The sequence below is a fragment of the Branchiostoma lanceolatum genome, chromosome 10 (genome assembly GCF_035083965.1).
Source record: "Branchiostoma lanceolatum isolate klBraLanc5 chromosome 10, klBraLanc5.hap2, whole genome shotgun sequence".
NCBI classification, from domain to species: domain Eukaryota; kingdom Metazoa; phylum Chordata; class Leptocardii; order Amphioxiformes; family Branchiostomatidae; genus Branchiostoma; species Branchiostoma lanceolatum.
In genome coordinates, this window is record NC_089731.1 from 10869169 (window position 1) to 10894203 (window position 25035).

The 25035-nt window shown below is 39.2% G+C and overlaps 2 protein-coding genes across 3 annotated transcripts; one reads left to right on the forward strand and one right to left on the reverse strand.

Moving 5' to 3' along the window:
* LOC136443745 (ubiquitin carboxyl-terminal hydrolase 5-like) lies at window positions 1–14181 on the forward strand. Of its 2 annotated transcripts, XM_066441103.1 has the most exons (24): window positions 1–289; window positions 3094–3222; window positions 3378–3447; window positions 3698–3822; window positions 4242–4336; window positions 4732–4782; window positions 4965–5149; window positions 5313–5407; window positions 5750–5943; window positions 6342–6413; window positions 6826–6925; window positions 7219–7335; window positions 7493–7540; window positions 7942–8047; window positions 8217–8274; window positions 8457–8579; window positions 8989–9077; window positions 9333–9449; window positions 10093–10134; window positions 10493–10642; window positions 11057–11238; window positions 11605–11737; window positions 12291–12375; window positions 12670–14181. In XM_066441103.1, the coding sequence occupies exons 1-24, from the start codon at window positions 185–187 to the stop codon at window positions 12758–12760; spliced, it is 2562 nt and encodes an 853-aa protein (XP_066297200.1). In that variant the 5' UTR covers window positions 1–184; the 3' UTR covers window positions 12761–14181. The 2 variants fall into 2 exon arrangements, with proteins under 2 accessions (XP_066297200.1, XP_066297201.1); XM_066441104.1 differs by lacking the exon at window positions 10093–10134.
* On the reverse strand, window positions 12927–24932 carry LOC136443746 (nucleolar complex protein 2 homolog). Its single transcript, XM_066441105.1, has 17 exons — window positions 24865–24932; window positions 23662–23793; window positions 22916–23288; window positions 22510–22623; window positions 21939–22056; window positions 21275–21365; window positions 20989–21067; window positions 20557–20667; window positions 19949–20062; window positions 19329–19517; window positions 18753–18892; window positions 18096–18207; window positions 17059–17172; window positions 16578–16679; window positions 15823–15966; window positions 15233–15346; window positions 12927–14813 (listed from the first exon to the last, which is right to left on the reverse strand). Exons 1-17 carry the CDS (start codon window positions 24894–24896, stop codon window positions 14382–14384), a joined length of 2511 nt encoding a protein of 836 aa, XP_066297202.1. The 5' UTR covers window positions 24897–24932; the 3' UTR covers window positions 12927–14381.
* Between the last annotated feature and the right edge of the window lie 103 nt (window positions 24933–25035).

Here is a 25035-nt window from a genome sequence, read left to right on the forward strand (position 1 = left end):
AAAATAGTGATCAAATGGAAGAAATTGCCTTCGAAAATAACAATCAATCTGCATCATAATAATTTTTCCTAATCTCATTTTGTATTTTAGAAAATGATTCGATCAAGTTGACATTTATGGTCGTATGAGTCAGATATCTCACTATATTTGGTGATTTTGATGCGGTTGAGGTATCAAATCCAAGATGTCGGCGTTAGAAACTCTGTACGGCTATCTCCCTTGCGTCAAAGTTCCCCGGGGTGGGGAGAAGATATACAAGGATGAATGCATATACTGCTACGACACACCGGTAAGGCAAAGTCTCTTCTTCCATTTGAACCTAATTCCATCTTTCTCGTAACTTTCTATCTCGAATTATCGGGTTGGATCTGCGCCGACTTTGTTGGTGGTATTCTGAGCATGGCATGATTTGCAGTTGACTGGGAGGGACTACATGAGACTGCAGAATTTAACAGATGCATGTGATGTGGTTATAATATAAACCTAATCAGACTAAAATCAAATAAAAAGACACTACTGCTCTAAATGCTAGCAGAGTGCGAAATGCATGACATCCTAGGCCTGTATGATCTGATATGCACAACTGTCATAAGAACAATGGAACTCACCATCCTTGAAATAACGAATAACTGTCGAGGGTTTTATTGTTTATGAACATAATTTGTATTCTCTACTGAATCCAGCTCAAAATAAAGGTGCGATGTGTCTGTATTACCATCCAGCGTGGCCAAAATGTAATTTAGAAATTACATTCTTAGAAAACATGTTAAACATGTATGATAAGTTTTCAGTTGTATGTAGTGAGAATAAGGAAGAAGATATATCAAATGCATATAAATTATGTTTGAATAATAGTGATATGTTTTTGCCCTTAGCCACAAACTAAAAGAAATTAAACAATCACTCAATCACTGCATTTGCTGAAAAGGAACAGGAGAAAAGAGGAAATGTACTTTTCAGTCCAAGATATAGGATAAAATATTACAATTTTCAGTCTTTTTACCCTTTTTTGTCTGATGTTTGATTGCTGATAAGATCACTAATTCAGCATTATTTATATACTTGTTATACAGCTAACAAAAAATACCCAGCTGTCTGAAAATTCAATAAATAGATAAATAGAATAAATTAAGATATATATGCTACATGTAGGTAATGATGCTTTGGCCTGTATTCCCTGCAACAAGTTAGTAAATGTTACGTTGTAGTGACATTAAATATTTTTACTGATATATCTGTCAGTAATAGGCAGACTAATTTATTAGTCCATGTGTTCATGTTTGTAGGTGTGGCCACTCGATCTCTTACACAGATGCCAGATGATCCAGCCTTTAGGCATTCCCAGTGTGACATTAGGAATCAGAGGAATGGGGAAGTGGGAGGGTGATACAGTAGTCCTGCAGATATGCGTCTGAATGGGAGATATAAATAGCTCCATGTGTGGATAACACCATGCCCAATATGGCTGACTCCCGTCTAGAGGGACCGTGCAAAATGCCATATTGGTTGTCTGGTTCAACAAGAGATGTAAACGATTGTAATCGCCTTGTCTCCACCGGAATACTTTATCTATACAGATATAGATGGAAATTAACAAGAATTCGGTGTCACAAAGAAATGTTTTGATCTGGGAGAAGTGAACTGACATTTGAAATGATTCAACAGACGTACAGTAATGGGTTGTCTTTACAATCTGAACTATCATTATCACTGAAAGAAGAGATTATGTGAGAAATGGCCAATGCATGGAAATGTCCTCTGAATCAGTTTTATTTCCCAGTGTTGCATGTGTGCCAGGACACTTTGATCAGCAGATGACCTCTGTATCTCCCTCCTGGGCTTTGTTTGTATAGATGCAACTCAGCTAGTGCTACATACTTGTGGCGTTTTGGCAGACCTACAAAAAGCAAGCATACACTAAGCGGTGTCCTGAAGGAACTATGTGGCTCAGGCTCTTGTTACAATGGAATCTTTTGGCGGCAAGAAAAGTCCCACCTGCTTGGCATGTTTTGTTGCAGGATCAGTATTATTCTTGTTTTACCATCAGGTCCCTGCTGTTTTTATTATCCCAATTTACTCATTCAAAATGCTTATAAACATAAGCATTGTCTATACAGAAATTTGTGTAGCTGTAATGAATATTTTATCTAGCCCTTCTTGTTACACCAGTACAAAACTAAGCATGTTTGATCACTTAGATTTTCCAGCCTGAACGTCTAACCTTTGAAAGATGTGAATTGTTTGGCATGAGGCTTAAAGGTTCCATTCCAAGCATAAGTACGCCACATGTGAGGACATTCCTATTCCAAACCATTCTATACTTGGACTCCCACACAAGGACACTGATTTGTAATGAAGGAAACTTTTTGTCAGATTATCGGCCTTGAGTGTGAAGCAGTGTTCCATTTATAAATCACACACACTTATAACATATGTCATAATGTCCCTGCCAAGATATTTTTGGAGTGATGAAATTTAGAGGCTATATCTATTTATGGCAAGGCCAAAGCAGATTAGAGTAACTAGGCTTGTGTTGCCAGGCAACATGGCATGGTTGCCTAGCGACGCTGCATGGTCCTGTCAGGGAGATGACTCTGTATGAGATAGGTTACAAGTTGACCCACTTCCTCCGTCTGGGATGTCATGTGTCTGTGTCTGGGGATCATTTTAAACTGGCCAATGTCATGGTCATCTTTTCAGCTGATGAGTGCCAAATAGGGCCATGCTTACTGACTTGTGACTTTGACTGACTAGTTCAATGTCAGTGTCAAGTTTGTTGAAATATGACACACATATAAAAATGCCTAGATTTCGTTGGAGATGTTTCAGCTACGTTTTTGGCACCGTGAAGTAGCCATTTGGCCACCAATTCTCTACTGGTTACAGGGTTAGGCAGCAGGAAGAAGGTTGATAAAACACCTAGGATAGCACATTGTATGAAGAGTATTATAAGCAAGTGTTAGCTTTCACATGGTAAACCAACTGCTCCTTTTTTGTATTGACCTATTTTGATTTTACAAAGAAGTAAATATAGCCATCACACGATCAGCTTTTACCTTTTTGTGCACTTATTATTATTTTTTTTTTTTTCAGGAGTCGGAGGGTGGCCTGTTTGTGTGTCTGAAGTCGTACATGGGCCTGTGCCATCTGCATGTCCAAAAATTCTACGAGAAGTTCCCAGAGAACCCCATCTACCTGCACCTGAAGAGGACCAAAATAGAGGTACATGTTTGAATCAGTCCTTAAAGAATATGACATAGTGGTAGAATAGCTTTCTGTAATCAAAGACAGTTATACATTTCCATTGTTAAGACTTTAGCTTGAGAATTGAATCTTGTCCTTACCAGGTGACAGCCAGTGTTGTTCCTTTCCTATAGATCTCAGGTGCAGCAGGAGGTGGGGAAGCTGAGGACCCTCCAGCCAAGAAACCAACAAGGCTGGCCATTGGTACGATTTGAGTCATACAAGTATCCATATTGCAATATACATGTAGGGGTGACATGCAGATGATTCAATAGATTGGTTATAGAATGTGTAAATTGGGAAAAGAATATGGTTTCAAAAATTTCAGCCTTAGCATGTCAATACTTTAAGTCTGAAAGTAAGAGAAATTTTTATATAAACTGTGATTCTAAACATGCAATGGTATTGTTTTCTCTGATAGATTTTTATGGTTATCTTTATCGTCTACCTGTAGGTGTTGAAGGAGGTTTTGATGTGAGTGAAGAAGGTCGCTATGAGATCCAGGAGGAGATTTCCATCGTGGTGATGCCTGGATATGAGTCCTTCCCCTACCCAAGTATAGAGGACACACCCGTTCAGGTGAGCATCACTAATAAAGAAGTCTGTCCAGTCCATGTTAGACATGCATCTGTACACATTTTGGTCACAGTTTGCTGTAAAATTATTCATTATTCAAATTTTAAGACATTGAAATCCTTGGGTCTTTAAATCTGTAATACTAGCAAAAATAAGATCTGTACTATCAGTCATAGTCATGCCTTGGTTTCTGCAGACAATACTTATGTACTGGAAACTGCAATTTGTAAGGAATCTCAAAGTTTCTAGATGCAAGCCATATACGCTGCAGAAAACCATATTATGTAAGTTTGAATTATCTACTACATAAACTAACCATCCAACCAACAGCTGTTGAAGAAGACATGATCTTCTTGGCCCTTCACCAATGCAGAAGTAGCAGTGTTTTTCTTACAGGTGTTTTTGTTTGCATTCCTTGACAGATCCAGTTGGCGATAGAAGGTATCCTGAAGTCTTCAGGTGCTGACAAGCAGTCTGCAGTGGAGGCCTGGGATGGAGAAGTTAGACAAGTTAGCAAGTAAGTCCCAGTCGAGGGTGATATGTGTTTCATGGTGTCATAAGAAATAAGTAGTTAGTAGTCATAGTCTACCGTAGACTATAGGCATGTGTACCAAAATGTAACAACAGGTACAGATGCCGGTACAGAGGTTAAGGTAGAGGTCCGGACATGTACCTGTACCAGTGCCACATTTTTATCTTTGTGGTAGTAATAACATGTTTTAGGTTCCTTTGGCTATATTCTTCTGATTGAAATAGTACAATACTAAACTTTCTTCCAACACTAAGGTATACAAAGATCAAGTTTTCAATGAACACTATTGCCTTCTTCAGGATCAACAATGGCCAATAACTTCTGAACATACAAATGTAATCTCCTTTCATTGAGTTTGTTTTAAATTGTGTCCCTTTTAGACATGCAGATAAGTTGGAGCAGCTGGATAATGGAGTCAAGGTGCCTCCCAAGTAAGTTATGCAAATTTATGTATAACCTTATGATTTATATATAGTGTGCCAGGATCACTTTTTAATTTGTTGCACATGCAATTGCCAATGTGACATGTGCAATCTATTAAAACCCTCCAGTTTGAACTTATAACTGATGAATAAATTTTCTGTCTTTCTGACAACGACTTCTGTTCTAACAGAGGTTGGAAGTGCTCCAGATGTGACCTTGTAGAAAACCTGTGGATGAACCTGACGGATGGAAGCATTGCCTGCGGGCGGAGGTACTTCGATGGGTCCGGAGGGAACAACCATGCCGTGGAACAGTTCAGAGAGACAGGCTTCCCTCTGGCTGTCAAGCTCGGGACCATCACCCCTACTGGAGCAGGTAAGAGCACTGTTCACAAATATGTTTTTTTTTTAATACTTTATAAATGGCAAACTGAAAATACAGACTGTGGGGTGATAAGGGGGATGTCATCATTGTCATGTAGTTCCAGTAGGAGCTGGTAGGTGGTGCTCTTGCCTGACCTTTATGCTGTTCCTCTCAGATGTTTACTCTTACGACGAGGATGAGATGGTGGAAGATCCTCACCTGGCCAGACACCTGCAACACTTTGGCATCAACATGATGAGTATGGAGAAGGTGGGTGGGCTATTGGATTAATAAATGTCATTATTTCTAATAATCTATCCTAGCTTCCCCTGACCATATTTTACAACTTATGACGAGCACTTTGTTTCCTATAGCATTAGTTGACAACAGGCAGAATCCGCACTATGTCATGAAGTATTCTTTTTATAAATAGTTTTTAATTTGTGACACAGTAGTGCTGTTTGTACAGCTTAATGATGTTTATTGAATCATCACAGCCAGTTTCCATCTTAATGTTTATCTGTATGTTCAGCAAAAGTGAAATATCTGGCTCTGAACTTAGTGTTTTTCTGTCTATTCTTTTCACCAAACAACAACAACAACACCATCAAGACTGACAAGACAATGACGGAGCTTGAAATCGACATTAACCAGAGGGTTGGGGAATGGGCGACCATCCAGGAGTCGGACAAACAGTTGAAGCCCATGTACGGTCCCGGGTACACCGGGATGAAGAACATGGGAAACAGCTGTTATCTCAACTCCGTCATGCAGGTCATCTTCACACTACCAGACTTCCGCAAAAGGTTAGGAAACAATCCTGGGGTTTCTATTGCTGGGAAGTCTGTAAACAAACAATATTGTATTTATTATTGCTGAAGTTTTGTTTTATTAGCCATATAGAAATTTGATGGTAGAATTTTGTATAATGTAGTCAGTATAAAAGTTACTCTCCAAAGCAACTGGAATGGTCAGACATTTCAGATAGCATGCACTATCTACATGTACCTTCATTAACGTACCAACATGTAGAAGATAGTGGTACAGAAAATCCAACTCCATACAGAGTAACCTTTTACTTGTCAATTATTTCTAGGAGTTTGTAGGAATACATTGTACATATGTGTGTGTTGTTACAAGATTTTTTATAGAATTATGGGTGATAAATCTATTTCACACTTTTTTGTATTCCTTTTTTTTCCAGATTTTTCGAAGACTACGATTTAATCTTAAACAGAGCACCAGAAGAGGCCCCCAATGACTTTACTACCCAAATGTGAGTAATGATACATGTCATACTGTAATTCTTGATTTAACTGTAACTTAATTTTAGCTAATTTAAAGGTCACTAGTCAACCGCTAAAATTTCCTTATTGCAAATATTTGATCACTAATATTGGAGACAGTTTGTTTCCACCGTTAAGATTGAATGCAGTGAACTACTCCCTTTTCCCACAACTACTAAGATTACCAACCACAATATTGATTGAATTTACAGTACTACACAGTCTTGTACAAAATACTGGTATTGAACCACAAGTTGTAAAATAGCTTTTAAGTGCAGAAGATAGATATAAAGCATACTGTAGGTTGCAAATGTTGCTGAATATAGCATATAGCTTAAAAAGATATTGGTCCAGAGTTTTAAAATACATTTTAAGGATATAACCAGCATGTTTCTTTTGCAGGGCAAAGGTTGGGTACGGTTTGTTATCGGGTACCTTCTCCAACCCACCTGAAGAGGAGATGGCGGCAGCTGCAGCTGCACCACCTGCAAAGAAAGTCCAGGTGCTGCAACAGCTCTCTTTCCCAGCTTTGTTGTTTCTCAGACCAATGTAACAATACAGTGAATACTCAAAAGAAAGACACTGTTTCAAAAAAGAATTTCCAATCTTAAGCAATGATTCATCCAAATGAAGAAAAACAAAGTGAATAGACTGCGTAATTAGAAATGCAAAGGGTTATATTGATGTTAAGTTAGAAATTGTTGAACAGGTATTGTTGTGTAAACAGACTAAAAGTAGCATCTAATTCGGACATCCTAAATGAGTAACTAACACTTGTCCTATCTTATACTTCAGAATGGGATCACCCCTCGAATGTTTAAGACATTGATAGGGAAGGGCCACACTGAGTTCTCTACAAACAGACAACAGGACGCACAGGAGTTCTTCCTTCATCTCATCAATATCATCGACGTAAGCCAGTTATATTTATCTATTTATATTCTACAGCGTCACATCTGTAACTTAGAATGAGGATGTATTGTCAGATTTATTCAGCCAGCTTTGTCTTTCACAATTCTGTACGTCAATGTTTACCATAATGATTCTACTTATGCCTTTCACTCCTTAGAGACATTCAAGAGGCACATTCAACCCAACTGTATCGTTAAAGTACATGGTAAGTTCCCTTTCTTCTACTATTTGTTTCAAAGGACTTTTCCTTACTTCTTTTCCTGTCCTGTTTGGGATTTTCGTCATGATGAGTTTCACTACAATGTACATGTAGACCTGCCTTTCTTTCTGTGTAGTGTAGCAGTAGTTGGATTATCAAATCCAAGGCCAAAAAACACTCGTAATACCAATTAACATTACAAAACTATGCCATGGCATTTGCATTTTATGTTGCCTAATTGAATTGCAGTTGTGGTCAGAAATGGGCTCGTTGTTAACCACACATAATTGGATGTTGAATTTTCAAAACAATTTTAACTCACTTAGAACTGCATGCACTCTTCCACAAAGTCTGTGGACACTGCAAGCATCACAGTTAAGTTTGTGGTTTTGTTACACAACTTACAGGCAGAAGAACGTATCCAGTGCGTCCAGTCAGGCAAGGTTAGGTACAAACAGCGGTCAGACTACCTTCTGTCCCTACCTGTTCCTGTGGAGTTGGCAGATAACAGAGGTAGGTTGGAGGCACAGTATTGAACAACATAGCAGAAAAAAGACGTTGCAAGATTAAAATTTGGCTTATACATGTAGTTATACAGTCCTGTTTAATCTTTTGTTGTGTATAATGGAGAAATGGTGACATCTTCTTTGTCTGTTGTTAAGTATGATTCTGTCTTTTTCAGAGGAGCTTGTTGTGTATGAAACAAGGAAGCGAGAAAAGGAAAGCAAAGGGGAGAAAATGTAAGTATCTCTGCTTATATTTTGTACCATTTGTGTTAAATATCTGCATCTTTGTCACATTTTTATTGGTCCAAGTGTAATCCTCACCAGACATCTAATGAAATGGTTTGAGATTGCATTTCAGTAATGTAATACAAATCTTTTATACATTGCATGATAACTTTTGTTCTTTTTGGTCCCAGGGACCCTAAGGATTTGGTGAGAGCTAAGCTGTCCCTGCAGACATGTTTGGACAGCTGGGCGGAGCCTGAGTCTATCCAGGACTTCTACAGTAGTGCTCTACAGGCCAGATCTGTGGCCAACAAGTAAGGCCTGATCCAGGCTAACTTCTAACCTCCAACACTTTCAACTGTCAACTGTATCCATGCAGCTTCTCACACTTGTCTTTCTGTCCTGTTTTACAAGTGGCTCTTGTAATAGCTACATGTATGGTACTGCAAATTCAAAGTCGTTGCATTTTAGTCTATTGTAAGTTGTATTCCATACATTATGATTATGTCCCTATGTTTTGCATCTGCCGGAGGCATTTGCTCACTTACATGTAGATGTGCGTGGTGAAATACAAATTGCCTTTCTGTCAAAAGATTTGATCATGATTTATGTTTATTGGTCTATACTATAAGTATATTCAAGTATATATTGAGGTCAAGCAATTCAAGTCAATGAGTATATTCAATTCTAACTTTCTTCTTTCCTCACGCTGTGTATTTTCAGGACAACAAGATTTGCTACCTTCCCCAACTATTTAATGGTACATCTGAAGAAGTTCACAATAGGTGAAGACTGGGTGCCCAAGAAGTTAGGTAAGTGCACTTTTTAAGCAATTACAATCAGATAAAGAACCCAAAGTGTTGTCAGGTTTAGCTTACAAATGTACATTTTGTATGTCTATAGATCTATACCCAGCATATCTTCAGTATCATTCTTATCCACATTTTAGGTAGAACTCTTTTACTTCCTACATGTTATAATTACAAACTGCCTGTATATGATATTTCTTAGTGATAGGAAATTTTCAAGTTCATGACATGGTATATATTTCACTGTTTGTGTACTAGATGTGTCCATGAGCATCCCTGATGAACTCGACTTGGAACACTTGAGAGGGAAGGGGATACAGCAGGGGGAGGAAGAGCTTCCAGAGGGGGAAGAACCACCAATGGAAGAGCCTGCTGGTATGACTCATACAAACCTGTTCTTTTGCATAAACACTGAAAACAGGTCACACTTTTATGAGCTGTTTTATGTGTCTTTACTGGCCATGCATATAGAACTTTAGGAAGACATTTCCCAAGGCTAATAGCTTTAAGTTATCATATATTGCTCCACAGTTTTGTGCCATCTTTCTCATTTTTTGTAATCTTGCCAGTGTCTTGCAGCATGCCTATAAACCTGCACATACTTCCAACCCTGCTCAATGATTTAGAGCTGTTGCATTTGAATACCACTTATCTAATGTAGCATGCTTGAATGCATTTTATTGCTTTTTGTTTTCAAGCATTTTTATGTGTAGCTATAAGGCTCAGAAGCAAACATATAGTACTGCAATTTCATGTGTACCAGCTATAGTTGCAGTGCTGTACTTTATGTTGCTCTGCTGATCATGAATGCGTATTTACATAATACAGAATTCATTTACATGTTAAGGTATATCAGCTATTGTTGCAGTGCTGAACTTTAAGTTGCCATGCTGCATGCCTATTTACATATACAGGATTATCTACATATACAGGATTCATTTGCATAGTCATGTGTATCAGCTATTGTTGCAGTGCTGTACTTTAAGTTGCCATGCTGCATGCTTATTTACATATACAGGAGCTGGTGCTGGGGCCACTGCTGCTGCTGCTACAGGACAAAGTAAGGCTCGGGGGGATGCCAACATTTCCTTATGATAACTGCCCATTGTTGTAGCATTACCAAATTGACCTAATTGTGTAACAGTAAAAACCATTGGTGTATTCTTTGCAAAACCAGCCATGTTTACTAATAGTTCCTTCAGTAGTTTTGAAGAAGTTTTCATTTTTGAGACAGCAACCTGCCACATGCTATTACACAATGTACTAGACTGTGATTCTTAGATATCAATGATAATCTAGAGTTTTATGAAGCTTGTGCATGATGATAGGGGGAAAAAGTCAATGTACTACTAGTAGATTTTTGACATAAGTTCATCTACACATCGTAATTTACATGTCTCCTGCCCTGTTTTGTTCAGAAGCGGAGCCAGAGATTGATGAGGGAACAGTGATCCAGCTGTCGGAGATGGGGTTCCCTACAGAGGCATGCAGGAAGGCGGTGTACTACACCTCCAACTGTGGGGCCGAGGCAGCCATGGACTGGATCATGCAGCACATGGACGATCCTGGTCTGTGGGGACATTTACATGTACTTCTTAAGTTATTTGTCAAGTTCTGGTGAAGATAAAGATTATTGTTAACAATAAACTTGTACTCCAAATGTCACTGTTACTCTATCAACTGGATGAAATTTTGTTGTCAGTGACATGTACAGTGTAATCAGTGGCCAGACTTTTTTGCCTTTTGATATCACATGGTTTCCAAATAGACCAATCCCATAGCCCCACCCACCTCCAACAAAACATAGAAATGCAAAAGATAAATATAAAAATGCTAACACTTGACGGACATGCAGCTACTCTCTCATTGGTTGAACTGATGATTGTGATGGACGGTCAGATTGGTCCATACACACATCAATAGTGCATCACTTTTTGAAGATGTTAGAAGACTGATAAGGTTCATTTTCTGTCCCGATGCAGACTTTGCTCAACCACTGCAAATCCAGAGAGCGCCTGCAGGTCAGCGGCCGGAGCCAGAGGGCGCTGCTGCGGGGGGTCCCAGGGCTCCGGAGTCGTCATCAGGCCTGAGTGAAGAGGCCTTGACCATTCTGGAGGCCATGGGCTTCACCAGGGGACAGGCTATTCGGGGGCTGAAGGCTACAGTAAGCCACCATCATCTCATCTCATTATATGGATAATGTCTACAACAATTGTTGCCCTGAGGATACATGTAAATTGTAGCTAACTGTACGAGTTATAAAGGGAAAGGTGTTTTTTTCCTTCTCATTGATGACACTTTCAAACTTTTATGGCATTGCTAGTAGTAGGGCACATTGAAAACTGCCCTAGCGGCAATATATTGTCCCTAGGTGAATAAAATAAAATGAAAAAGTAGCATCGTTGCTGTTTCTTATCAACAACTGCATTACACTTATTATGATTGAATGTACATGACAAAAGGTGGAAAGGAGCAGCTGCTATGGCCTTTATTGTCGATGAGATTGAGATGTAGTTTTGTTACTGTTTAGGATAACAATTTGGAGAGAGCTGCAGACTGGTTGTTCAGCCACTCTGATGAGCTGGACACAATGCCCATGGACACGGCAGAACAGGAAAGTCTCCCCGCACAGGCAGCTCCACAGGTCCAGGACGGCACTGGAAGTAAGTCAAAGTCATCTCCAACCAGTTAATTATCTCAAATGAACTCAATGAACAGTTCAGCTACTCACACACTGGTCATAACAGAGAAGAGAGACACTGTGTAAAGTAAAGTTTATTGTTCAGGCCTAGGGAAATTTTTTGACAAGTGCAGTGAACAATTGACCATGGCATAATGTCCCATGATAAGGACTGTGGCCCTTTCCAGTAGCATGCATATCTGTTGAGTGACAAGTCGAGATTCAAACTCACAGCTGTTTTCTTAGTCCATGGGCAAGGTCACTAACAACTGGACTACACACACTACAAGTCTCTCCTAGGTCCCATAATTTGAGCAAAATTTTAACTCAAATGATTCCCATAATTTGAGCAAAATTTTAACTCAAATGATTCCCATAATTTGAGCAAAATTTTAACTCAAATGATGCAGTCACTATCATATATAGAAGTCATATGCAGGTACATATGTGTCAAACTTGTATGTGTTGTGATTTCAGACTACATTGAAAATGTGATCACGCTCTGTCTTGACTAACCAGTAATTTTTGTTTTGTAGAGTACAAACTTGTAGCCTTTATCAGCCACATGGGGACGTCTACAATGTGTGGCCACTATGTCTGCCATATCCTGAAGGATGGAAGGTGAGGCTTATCAAAGTGTCTACTGTCAACATCAAACTCTTACATATGATGTAGTCAGAATATCCTCCTTTTTTCTATCAGTTGATTCAGTACTGTTAATCTTGTACATGTATCATTAATGAAAGGAACTTGATTTTGTTTTTCTACTGTTCAAGTCTCTACTATGAACAACAAACTTTTTTTTATTATGTAATTAAAGTGGAATATCCTATTTTTTCAATCAGAACTGTAAGTTCATGTATCATGTATCATAAAGGAAAGATGAAGCTAATTTAGTTTTGCTGTTGTTCACAGATGGGTTATCTACAATGATGAGAAAGTTGCAGTGTCAGAGAATCCACCTAAAGACCTTGCCTACCTGTACCTGTACCAGAGGATACAGTGAAACCGACAGCTTTACTTAGTAATAGTTACTGGTAGTTTATCAACCCCTTAACAATCTATAACTCACAAGCAGTTGCCGTTGAAAACCGTATCACAGTAGTGCGTTCCAGGAGTTTCTTCATGTTGCGAGTTGGGTAAATAGGATTTCAGAAGAAAGATAACATGTAGAAGGCAGAACTGATTTTTATTTCATGTAAATGTTCACAATTCAACCATTTGCTGGCTTTTCTTAGTACATCAGGGCTCGAAATGCTGGGTGCATAATTTTGAACTTGGTATTTGCATATTTTTGTAGGTTACATATGTAAAGATACACTTGTTTACAGCATTTATTCTTGACATTTGTGTCAGAACAAAAATAATAAAACCTTTGTTGTATTTACTATTACTTAGATTGTGCACCAAAACTTCTGTGTGCCTACATATTTAGATTAGATGCACCGATTTCCAAAAATGAATTTCAAGCTCTGTACATTACCATTTTTTTCAATGTTTATTGTTGGTAGAATTATGCACAGCTATATGGTTACAATTGATAATTGTTAAGAAATTTGTCTTACTTTAAAATTACTATTCTTATAAACATCTACAGTAAAATATTGGAGGAGCATGGCCAAGAATACACGTAGGTTGTGAACCATTACTCAGCTGAAGATTTATATTTGTAGATGTGTTGCAATCTATACTATATTTCACTTTTTTGTTGTAACTTCCTCTCTAATTTTGATTCTCAATGAAGCAGATGGATTCTATACTCATGATGTTAAGAGATTGCTCATTGTATTTACACATGGTATTGGTGGTCACAAAACATTAAATACAACTGAAACTCCCTTTTTCTATGAGGTTCTTCTAATCTTCTCCACCACAGCTTACTTTGGTTTCACTGTGCAGAACTTATATCAAAAATGAAATAGAACTTGACACATTGATACAGTCAACACTCTCTATACAAAAGATCCTGTCTGCATCCGAGATCAAAAAGGACAATTAGTTAGATTAGTTTTGTTGTCTTACTCAGGCAGTAAAGGGGGAGGGCATTAAAGCTTAATACTATAGTACACAAAGAAAGACTTGAGGATATTTTGCTTTAGTAGCATTTTATTATATGAATACGAACATTGCTTGAAATAGGCTGGATATTACATTTGTAAAGCTCTTGTCCTCTGTAGATTACTACATGTTGTTACATGTAAAAAATGAAGAATAGAAAGTGTGGCCAACAAAATGAGCAATGGTGGTATACAGGCTAACCTTAGAGAGGAGCTCTATGAACACTATCTACTCCCCAGCACTGAACACATCTAGAGGTAATCAGAATGTTCTTCACAATGCTTCAAAGTAACAATGTAACTGGAGAAAGTCTGTTCATGCTTTTCCAGCATCTTCCAACAGGAAAATAAAGTTTATAACCTGAAAGGAGTTGTGCTGGTTTGTCTCTTTCTTAGAAATATAATATTTTCTAACAGGAAAACTGTTGTGATACACAAGTCATTCTTTTGTGTACTACGTTAACAGATCTCCCTAGACTTTAAAACTTTCACAGCATTACCTGTACATATTGTACAAAATGTGATGATACCATCTACAATAACATGTAGTATCAATAAGTACCCGGATTCTTAATCTTCATCAGAGGAGAATTCAAAGTCCTCCACTATGTCCTCTCCCCCCTCCTCATCTGATGAAGGCTCCTGGTACTTTTGGCTCCTCTTCTTCACAACATCACTTACTGCCTTCCTATCATCTTTCTTCTCTCCTCCATCTTTGGATGCTGCATTGCTTTTCCCTCCTACTGGTGATTCCTCCATTTCTACTTCTGAATCATCATCATCTTCTTCATCATTAATGTCTTCACTATCATCATCATCGATGTCATCAGAATCATCACTATCGTCATCATCACCCTGGCGACCAGCTGTTTTTTTCTCCAGCATGGTTAACTGTTCGTCATCTGATTCGCTGTCGGACTCGAACAGCCCCTTGAACTCTTCTCTGTCCTCGTCAGTAGCAACAGGCCGGCGCTTGATGGTCGGCAGGTCGGTGTCAGAGATCTGGGGAAAGTACAGTCGTGTCAAGTTAGTAGTGTGTCTGAAGTCGTGCATACATGTAGTGTCATCATAATGATACCTCGTTGAAAACAATGAAGTACAATGTTAGTAGATACACAATGTAGGTATTCTGACTGGCAATTTTGAAATACCGGTACAATGTACTGTAAAATGTTCAAATTTTTGCGGGGTTTAACATTTGCAGTTTTTAGCAAAAACTTGAAATGACCGTGAACACTCCATTTTCTCCCTACCACAAAATAAAATCTTCACAACTTAAAGGCCAGCATTTACAGTAGTATAGTGTAACTATAATATTTTGTTAAAGACAATGGTGACAAAAAGTACATTCAATCCACTTTTGCTATGTAACAAAGTAAATTTTAGTCATGTGTAACAAAGCAAATTTCAGTCATTTTTACCCTGTCCTTCCCAGCGATCTCGTGCATCAGCTCCCTATCCCTAAGTTTCCTCCAGTTGTCGTGGAACTTGCCGAGTGGTGTCCCCTGCTGTTTGGTCTGACGCTCCCAGTTCTCCTGTCAAACACAACCAACATGCAACCATCTTAGTAAACTTTACAAACATCTTGTCTAAGATTAGCATAATTCAAGCCTACTTACCCTTCCATTGTTCAGGCCCCTTAGTCAGGACCAAGAGAATGTGTTTTACACTGACTTGTGTTGGGTATATGGCTTGTGAATCACCTTTCATTAAAAGAACATTTTACCTTCACCAAGGAGGTTATGTTTTCAGGCAGTGTTTTTATGTAAATAATGTATATTGTTATGTGTGTGTGTGGATGAACAGCATAACTCGAGAAGGCCCGGATGGATTGTCTATGACATGTATGTGGCCTTTTTTGGTTGTTGTAGAAAGTACAATGAAAGCCTTTTTAAAAACTTTACAGAAACTCAACATTTTAAAAGGAAAATAAGACCATCCCTTCAATTGCCAATTTATAAAAAAGTGACGGACAAACAAAATAAACAAAATTTGAAAGGACATCTCTTACAATGGCCTGTTTGTCTGTGAGGCTGAAGTTGACTGTAGACCGCCTGTCTGTGATGAACTTGCATGTTTCCTGCACCTTGTCCAGGATCTGTTTGATCTGACGAGTGTAGTTGGCCACTTTACACGTCTTCATGAAGTCCTTCATCTAGAAAACATGTCAAAAGGCAACAGATGTTGGTACTGTCTGCTTTATACATGCTATGTACATTGAAGATTCAGTGTATTGGGCACAGATGAGGGCAGGGCAGCAAAACAATATATATAACAATGTCAAATTTACATAAAAATGTTTTACTACCCCACCCTTGTTTTAAACCAATATGCCAGACTTTGGAAAGTAGTCTAGTATCTATTACTTACCATTTGTCAGGAGTAGCATCAGAAACATAAAACAATATTTCTATGAGTAGACCGGCTGCTAGACTATATCACTACCAGAGCGATAAATCTCTTTGAAGTGTTGATCGGACAAGAAAGACTTCTGGAGTTCTCTTTTGAGTGACCATTGTTCTCCCAAATTCTACAAGTATCTCAGATCTCTTGTACTCTTTTTTAGTAACCTATTTCAGATCTCTTTTGTGGGGCAGTTTCCTTCCATGGTGTCCTATCAAATATTGTTTGAAAGTTCTCTTTAAAAATCATCTGTGAAAACTCGCGCCACTACGATTAGTACGAGAAACACACATCAGCCCTGGGCCATCGCGCGTTTGAGATTGAGCGCTAATTTTCACGCTCATTGTGTCCGTAAAGTCTTACCTGTAGTATAGATGTGAGTACCAGCTCTGGGAAGCCCACAGTGTGAGACTGGGTGTTGAAGTAACTCATCAGCAGCTCATACAGCTGGTCTATAACACCATCCTGTAGTCAGCAATCAGATACATAACATGTCATGATGGAAGTGGGGGAGGAAGCCAGATATGTCAATATGTAAACTTTGAAGTATTAAAAAAAAAGTGTATACATGTAGATGTGTAAGAGATTTACATGTACACATATAGTGCAATACACTGTTTATATAATATACATCACAGCTAGCCGGTGTTAGACAATCTCTCACTGCCTGGGACTAATTGGCCCCCGCTGGTACAAGCACTATTTAGTCAAGCTACATCACAGCCTACTTGGAGGAATTAAGATAGGCCTGCAAGACTGGGTCTATTTCGATTTTGAAATTTCTCACAGTTGATTGAGAGAGACACTTTTAAATATATACATATACAGATAGAGCTATATGTACCCTAAAGGCTTGTTCTTGCAGCTGTGCATTGGACAGTTTCAGCATCACCGCAAAGTTCAGGGGTTTCACACTGGTCTTGCTGTGCTTCTTGTTGAAGTCTGTTTGCTCAAACACCTAGGAAAAGAAACATGTCATCTGTCTAGTAATACATTGTGTATCATGAAAGTGCTCAAATGTACAGGAATGTTGTCACTTTTAACTTTACCCTAAGAACTAAAGGTATCTGACTTAATCTACACTTCTACACGTGTCTGAAATAACATCAAAAATCACCATTTTCATACATATACATTGTAATATCCATATATAACCTCTGTCTGTCAATATTGACCATGATGGTAGAATTGTCCTACAGCATCTGCTATGGCTAAACAGTCCTATTTAGGGGTGGGTACCGGTACAGAAAATTCAGGTCCGGTCCAGGACCAGGTCCAGAGGGTCAGGTCCAGGTCCGGACCTGTACCTGTACCTTATTAAAGTTGTGTCGCAGAACATCATATTTTGGAGAGCGAGACACAAGTAAAGGTCTCTGTGATTCCTACAAATTATGTTCAAATTGTATATTAGAATAATGTGATTATTCTCGGTGCACACTAATGTGCACCGGCCGTCTGTTGACTCATCTACGTGTGATTAACAGCTAACGTCTTCGAAAAAGGACACCACGACTCGTTAAATCTGCTTATTTTGTATTAGACCGGTTATGTGTGATCGCCTGCTGGTAGCCTGGTACTGTGAATTTTCCAATCGGTCCATAGGCCGGTCCACTGATTTTTTTCTGGACCGTTTTTTTTGGACCGGTCCATAAGAAAATACCGGTTTTGTACCGGTACACGGGACCAGTACCCACCCCTAGTCCTATTAGCTGACTCAGGTCTGTTGCAAAGTTATTTTCTGCGGATCCACTTTTCTTCTGCACTGTGCATCAGTCTAGCTTCTCCTGATTTGTCTAGCTTCTCCTGACTTTTGTACTCCAATATACATGTAAAAACCAGTTCTTTGAACATCCATGTGTACATGTACACCATGTGTCTAACCTGCAGTATGAATGGTAGAACAGGGACGAAGGTGTTGGTGCTGTCAGACAGAAGTGTCAGCGCTCGCACACAGTGGAACCTCAGCGGGTAGAACCTGGCTGTAGGGACTAGTCTGTAATCATGGAACCAACAGTTACAAGTCTAGGAGTGAAAGGGTCTTGACTACATGTAGCATCTGAAAACTATGTATCAAAAATATGCCTACAAATGAAATGATATACTAGTATTAGGCCCCAACATTGAGCCCTAATGGGAAAGGCACTGCATGCTCCATTGCTGTGTCCTGGACACCTATTTCCTCACTTGACTCAGGTGAAAATATGTGCCTAGAGCTTTGGTTAGGAGCATCGTCCCGGTTAGGATGTTGAGTCGGATGACCCATGTTTGAGGAGAGCCACACCTCAAGCATGTTAAAGAACCCACCACACTTCTTCAAAAGAGTAGGGGTCCATTCCGGTGTGAGTGGATCAAACCTTACAGTCTGGTCTTATATAACTTGTACCTACTGTACAAAAATGGTGTATTATGTTTAAAAGAAGTTGAGTTATGTGAAGCAAACAAAAATGACCTCTGTGAAAATGTACCACTGTGGCTTTGATGATAGTGTGAAAAATCTATATAATCTGAAGTATCAGTTAAAGTCCTTCTGTGACCTACTTGATGGTCCCTATGATGACCTGTACCAGTGGGTAGATGAGTGGCTGTAGGATGTCGGAGGGGTACAGTGTACTGAGCACTCTGCACCACAGGTACAGGCAGTGGACATACTGCCAGTTGTACACGGACTGGTAATTCTCCTAGTCAACAAACAATCAGAGAGGAAACGTAAAGAGCACACTCCATACATGTACATGAACATTAGTCTTGGTTATTGTTTTGATACTTATCAAATGGTGAAGTGTATATCAAACAATGTCATTTCAGGCACTTTTGGGGAAAGAAGGCCATCAAAAATGGATGCATTTATTTGGCATGAAAGTTCATCTGAATTGGGGAAAGTACATAATGAAAACTCTTCTCCAACTCAGAATTCCAATTTCACTCACCAGAATTTTCGACCAAATCACTCGGTTTTCATCAACTATCTGACCCAAGTGCTGTAGACACAGACACGTAATTACGCACAACGCATTTACTTATTTGCTTTTGAGTAATTTATTTCTCTTGGTCACTACAAACCATTTCCGCACCCTTGGCTTAACATCAACATTAAACTTCTGCAAGTTTTTATACCTTTTTCTTCATCATGATGGCATTCCTGAGGTGGATGGCCAGTTGACGGATGTAGATGAAGCCATGTTGGTACGTGGTATGAAGGTCAAGGGCAAACAGCTCGGTCAGTGACCTCTGCATGAAGTTGATACCAGGCAGGCTGTTGGGGGAGGTGAACTTGGTGTTCTTCACGTATGCCAGGTACATTTGCTGAAAAAAAGGTATAGAATATGATTAGATTACATCAATACATGTACATTTGAACTTCATGTGCATATCTTTTCATATTCATGTATATGCAGGGACATGGTCTTGTGATATGGTCTTGTGATATGGTCTTCATATTACAAATTTGACCAGGACTACGCAAGAGATGTCCCTGTTCAAGTTCAAGTGCAAGTTATGGTATAATATACATATAACACTTAGCTGCACAATCTTTGTGCATACAGCTAAACAAATAGAACAAACCATAGAATAATTCTTTAACCTTTAGCACACTGAAGTAGCCATTTGGCTACCAATTCTGTATTTGATTACTGGGTTAGGGAGAAACTCAGAACGTTGAGGCCAATTAAACATTCTCAGAATTATCATTACCCTTGTTAGTTTCTGTTTTTAGCAATCAAATGATTCCCCACCTTGAGAATCCACTCCAGAAACTTGGCCTGAGTGAGTTTGGTGATCCTGTACACACAGAAGAAGGCGATGACTTGTACACTCTCCTCACCCTCACTCCACAGACTGATCAAACGCTTGGGGTGGGGGAAATATTAAAAAATGTCAGTAAAGAAACACTTTACAGACAAATAAAAAGCTCAATGATATGAAATTTGACAAGGATAGACTACTATCATTCATTAATCACATTTTACTTTATAGGATAGAATGTGAAATCTTAATGGAAAACACAAGATATAAAACTGAATTACAGATTCATACTTATGACAATAAGCTTTCGACTTGAGGACAAAATCATTGGGTAACGGTCTTTTTCGTTGAATCACACACACACACTATCCGGTTTATCTTCTGCTCTTCTCTATCTTGTGAGGATTAGAGATGCTTGCAGATTCAGATTCAAAAAAAGTAATCAAAACTAATTTCTGTAAAGCAACAACTGTCAGTGTGAGTGAGTGAGTGAGTGAGTGAGTGAGTGAGTGAGTGAGTGAGTGAGTGAGTGAGTGAGTGAGTGAGTGAGTGAGTGAGTGAGTGAGTGAGTGAGTGAGTGAGTGATGAGTGAACATACCTTGAGTAGAACCCTACAGAGCTTGGGGAAGCAGATGTAGTAGTGTACCAGCTGTAACACATGTCTGAGGAGAGTGCTGACAACACTGGCCTCAGACAGCACCTGGCTCAGCTGCAACAAAAACATTTATGTCTTACATCTCAGACAGTAAAAAAGACAACCTGAAAAAAGCACTTTTTATTCCAAGAGTAGGACATGAGCATGCCATGTTCCTTTTTTATGTTTCGTGAACATTTCAAAAAGATTTTAAAGCTCTAAACAGCACTACAGCAACATGGTAGGTATGGAGATACCTAAGCCTTAGACTTACACGTACTGGCCTATTATTATGGCAACATTACCCTATCTTTTATAAAAATGTGACCAACAGAGAACTTACATGTATACTAGATGGTATCATTTGGGCAAAAAGTAAAGAAAGTCAGGCCTCACCTTGATGACATCAGACAGATATGTCTTAATGTCCAGCTTCATTTTGTTCCACTTCTTGTGAGAGGAGGGCATCACTGTCCTGGGGACAAGATAGTAACCATGCAAATGTTTTACAAAACAGAACTGCCATGGACATTTCGGGTTCAAACAATGCAATCTTTTACATTAAGGCATTTGCCCAATGATCGGTTATGTTCACTAATATGCAATTTCCTCAGACTACTATCAGCATATACAAACAAATGGTCATATGCAGCTGTGAGTGTGAAGACTATGTGCTACTTACTTCTTTCCTTTGGACCAGGATTTCACTCCAAAAAGATGTAGTAATGCTGGGGCCACATCTTTTATACAGACGCCCACCACAGCATTGAACACTGTAAAATATACATGAGGCAACTGTCAATGATGACACAAAGTGTCATATACCAGGTAAGGAACTAAGTCAACAAAGTGAAAATAAAAGCAACTGTTGCAGGTGAATGGTATGGATGTTACAGGTGAATGGTATGGATGTTACAGGTGAATGATATGGATGTTACAGGTGAATGGTATGGATGTTACAGGTGAATGATATGGATGTTACAGGTGAATGGTATGGATGTTACAGGTGAATGATATGGATGTTACAGGTGAATGGTATGGATGTTACAGGTGAATGATATGGATGTTACAGGTGAATGGTATGGATGTTACAGGTGAATGATATGGATGTTACAGGTGAATGGTATGGATGTTACAGGTGAATGATATGGATGTTACAGGTGAATGGTATGGATGTTACAGGTGAATGATATGGATGTTACAGGTGAATGGTATGGATGTTACAGGTGAATGATATGGATGTTACAGGTGAATAGTATGGATGTTACAGGTGAATGATATGGATGTTACAGGTGAATGGTATGGATATGATTTTGCTCAATCCCCTGTGTTCCCCCTGTATTTACCCTGACTCCCCTCTACCCTGTATTTTGTATCCTCCTCTCCTTCCTCACTACTGGTCTGTTGTACTGCAGCTTTAAATGCCCTGATCACCTCATGGACGGTTGGTAGGGAAGCCTTGTCCTGTAGGTTTAACATGATACATGTTGGTAAGTTATCAGCAATTCTATATACAGAGTGTTTGTCTGTTTCTAACAAATGGCTAGCAGCTTTGTATTCAAATCTGATCAAAATCAACACTCATCCAGAATGGAAGAGACATACTGAAAAGCTAGCTTCAACAAACAATGATTTCAACGGATACTTATAGTGAGTGACTTGTATGCAATTCCTTGGTGATAAATTACAGCTTATTTTAAAAAAATGTTCATTGTCTTCTTCATCCTCTCATTGTCATTGTCAGTCAGACTTATGACTGCAGATGTATGGAAGCCTGACTACCCCCATGTGTCCTTAGCTTGGTAGCTCCCAAAAGAAAGAAGCTCCCCTAATCCCTTGCATTGGCACAACCCCAGTCTACTCCTTGGTGAAAACTTAAAGCTAATTTTTAAAAAAAATTATCATTGTCTACATTACCCTTAGAGACTCTCTCCACTTTTTCACCATCGCCATGGTGACCAGTTTTCCCTTCTGTCTCCTTGGTTGATCCTCAGCCTCCTCTTCAATGTCCTCATCTTCATCACTCATCACCTAAAGTAAATGTACAAACATTATTTAAACAACACACCTAGATTGTTTCAGATTGATACAGGATTCCATACTTCATGCTACTATAGGATTCCATAGTGCATAGACGTTATTTCGAATGGGACCAGCTGTTTGAACATCAAACGCCCGGTCCGGCTCTCTCTTTTGAATACAATGATAGCCAAAGCAAGCGGCAGTCACATGTGCTTTGTTGAAGCTGTATACTAATCAAAGCAACTCGCTGTGTTTGGAGGTTAGAAATGTGTTGGAAATATTTGGCAATATAGAAACACACCTCAAGCCTCCCGTCAGGTTTATGTATTTCTTCTTCATCTGAGTCAGACTCTTCCAGATCAATTTCTTCCTCATTCTCATCAGCATCTTCACTTTCACTCTCATCTCCACTCAAGATGTCATCCTCACTGTCATCCTCATCCTCTTCCCCATCCTCGTCTTCCTCATCATCATCATCATCAATTTCTGCTGAATCATCAGAATCCTCGAACTCCAACAAGTTCTTGTCCTCTTTCTGCAGGAACTGATAGAATTCTGGGTCCACTTCTTGAAGCCTGGACATTTGCATTTTTTGTTTTTCTTTACCTTTCTTCTTCACGTCAGGTGCAGCCTCTGGGACTGACTTTAATACCGCTTTCTTCACAACCTGGGTCCTAAGGTAAAGACAAATGGTACAATTTGACACATACTATGGTTGTTAGTACCCCACAAAATATAAAAAACTGATAGAGATTCACATATATAGCATATATAGGTTGTGTGTGACATACTACATTGTTAAGCTTGTCCAGCGTCTTTGAATGATTGCAGAGGATAACTGTCCGTATCTTTGCTTTAGAGTAGAGTAGAGTTTTCGGTCAGGTAGGATGTACTTCCAGTTTAGAAGTCGCTCCTTTTCCACATACAGCATAATTCCTACATGGCTGAAGATTCTACTGAACGCTAACAATAAATGTCATTTTCCAAATATTCTGGTATTGTACTTGTTTATGAATTCTTTTCCTTATACTTATTGATGAAACAAACCTTTCAGTCTTTTTCTGCTTCTTCTTTCCCTGTTTTGTTCCATCTTGTTTGGTGACAACATCTTCTTCTGGGTCTGAGTCCTCATCAAAGCCATGGGCCATGAAGTCATCTACGCTCAGGTCCGAGAGTTTCCTGTGGACATAATAGTATAGACCATAATAATAGAGGCTTTTCACTGACGTCATAAAAATCATAATCCCCCGGCCCAACCACCAGAATTTTAACATAACTGCTATACAGGCTCTTATTTGAAATCATTTTTACAGTGTGTCTATTTTGCTATGTTATGTCATAATTCTGTAGCTTCATCTCTCTCGTTGAGTGTACTGAGTGCCAAACCACTACATTTTAGGGCTCTACACTTTAGCACGTACAGCGTGCACGCATGATGTAGGAATGTCGGACAACTCGGCCCATTACCAACTCGGCCCAGTCAACTCGGCCCATTTCCCTAGTCAACTCGGCCCATCTCCCTAGTCAACTCGGCCCAACTCAAACAAACACACGATAATTATTTTCACAGACATATCTTTATTCAAGTTAATTCAGCGTGTGTTTTCTTTTTTTGCTGTCTGACAAAAAGACGCGGTCTTTATTAAAATCACGTTGATTGCCCAAGCGCCGGCGGTATTGGGCTCCAAAAAACTCAAATTACTAGTAAGTCAACAGTTCGAAGTTGTCTGAAAAAGAGACATTGTTACTACATGTAATAAAAGTATGTTATGCTTGGGTCACATTTCCAAGTCGGGTCGACGTGACCAGGCCCGCCAGCGCATGAAGAATTCATCGCTAAATACCTGCCGAGCAAAGATTGTTGTTTAGAAGGTGTTTTTTTGTTTTATTTTGTGGAAATCTATGGGCCGACTTGATCACGGCGTTGGGCCGAGTTGACTACCCCGAAGGGCCGAGTTGACTACCGCAATGGGCCGAGTTGACTACCGCAATGGGCCGAGTTGACCAGATTTGCGATGGGCCGAGTTGGAAATGGGCCGAGTTGTCCTGCTTCCATGATGTAGCAGACGTCCAAACCTGCCCCCCTCCCCGCAACAAACTACACAACAGATCATAAGGCGTATATACTTACAAACAACCGATTCAAGTGTTCAAATACATATCATTCTACACAATAACTAAACTGCGAAAGATACTGACACCAAGTACTCAAAATAGGTAGGTTATTGAATAAAATCTGCGCCCAGGTACCTTTTTTTCAAGGAGGCGGCCATCTTGCCCATGTGCGTTCACGCAGAGAATGACGGGATAAGGTCAACCAGGTCATCTATTAGTCAGCGCATCAAACTACAAAGTATCCATATCTTGTATACCGTCATGAGTCATCAATTTCATTATCTATTTCATTATAATAAATCTAAA

What these genes read in the sequence shown, in the direction of transcription:
- LOC136443745 (XM_066441103.1), top strand. Translation starts at nt 185, where the DNA reads ATGTCGGCGTTAGAAACTCTGTACGGCTATCTCCCTTGCGTCAAAGTT. An exon ending in CACCTGCAAAGAAAGTCCAG is followed by an intron (nt 6,926 to 7,218) that starts GTGCTGCAACAG and finishes CTTATACTTCAG; the next exon opens with AATGGGATCACCCCTCGAAT. An exon ending in TTCGGGGGCTGAAGGCTACA is followed by an intron (nt 11,239 to 11,604) that starts GTAAGCCACCAT and finishes GTTACTGTTTAG; the next exon opens with GATAACAATTTGGAGAGAGC.
- LOC136443746 (XM_066441105.1), bottom strand. Translation starts at nt 24,896, where the DNA reads ATGGGCAAGATGGCCGCCTCCTTGAAAAAAAG. An exon ending in CAGGGTAGAGGGGAGTCAGG is followed by an intron (nt 21,366 to 21,938) that starts GTAAATACAGGG and finishes TATATTTTACAG; the next exon opens with TGTTCAATGCTGTGGTGGGC. An exon ending in GTCATCATAGGGACCATCAA is followed by an intron (nt 18,208 to 18,752) that starts GTAGGTCACAGA and finishes CCATGATTACAG; the next exon opens with ACTAGTCCCTACAGCCAGGT.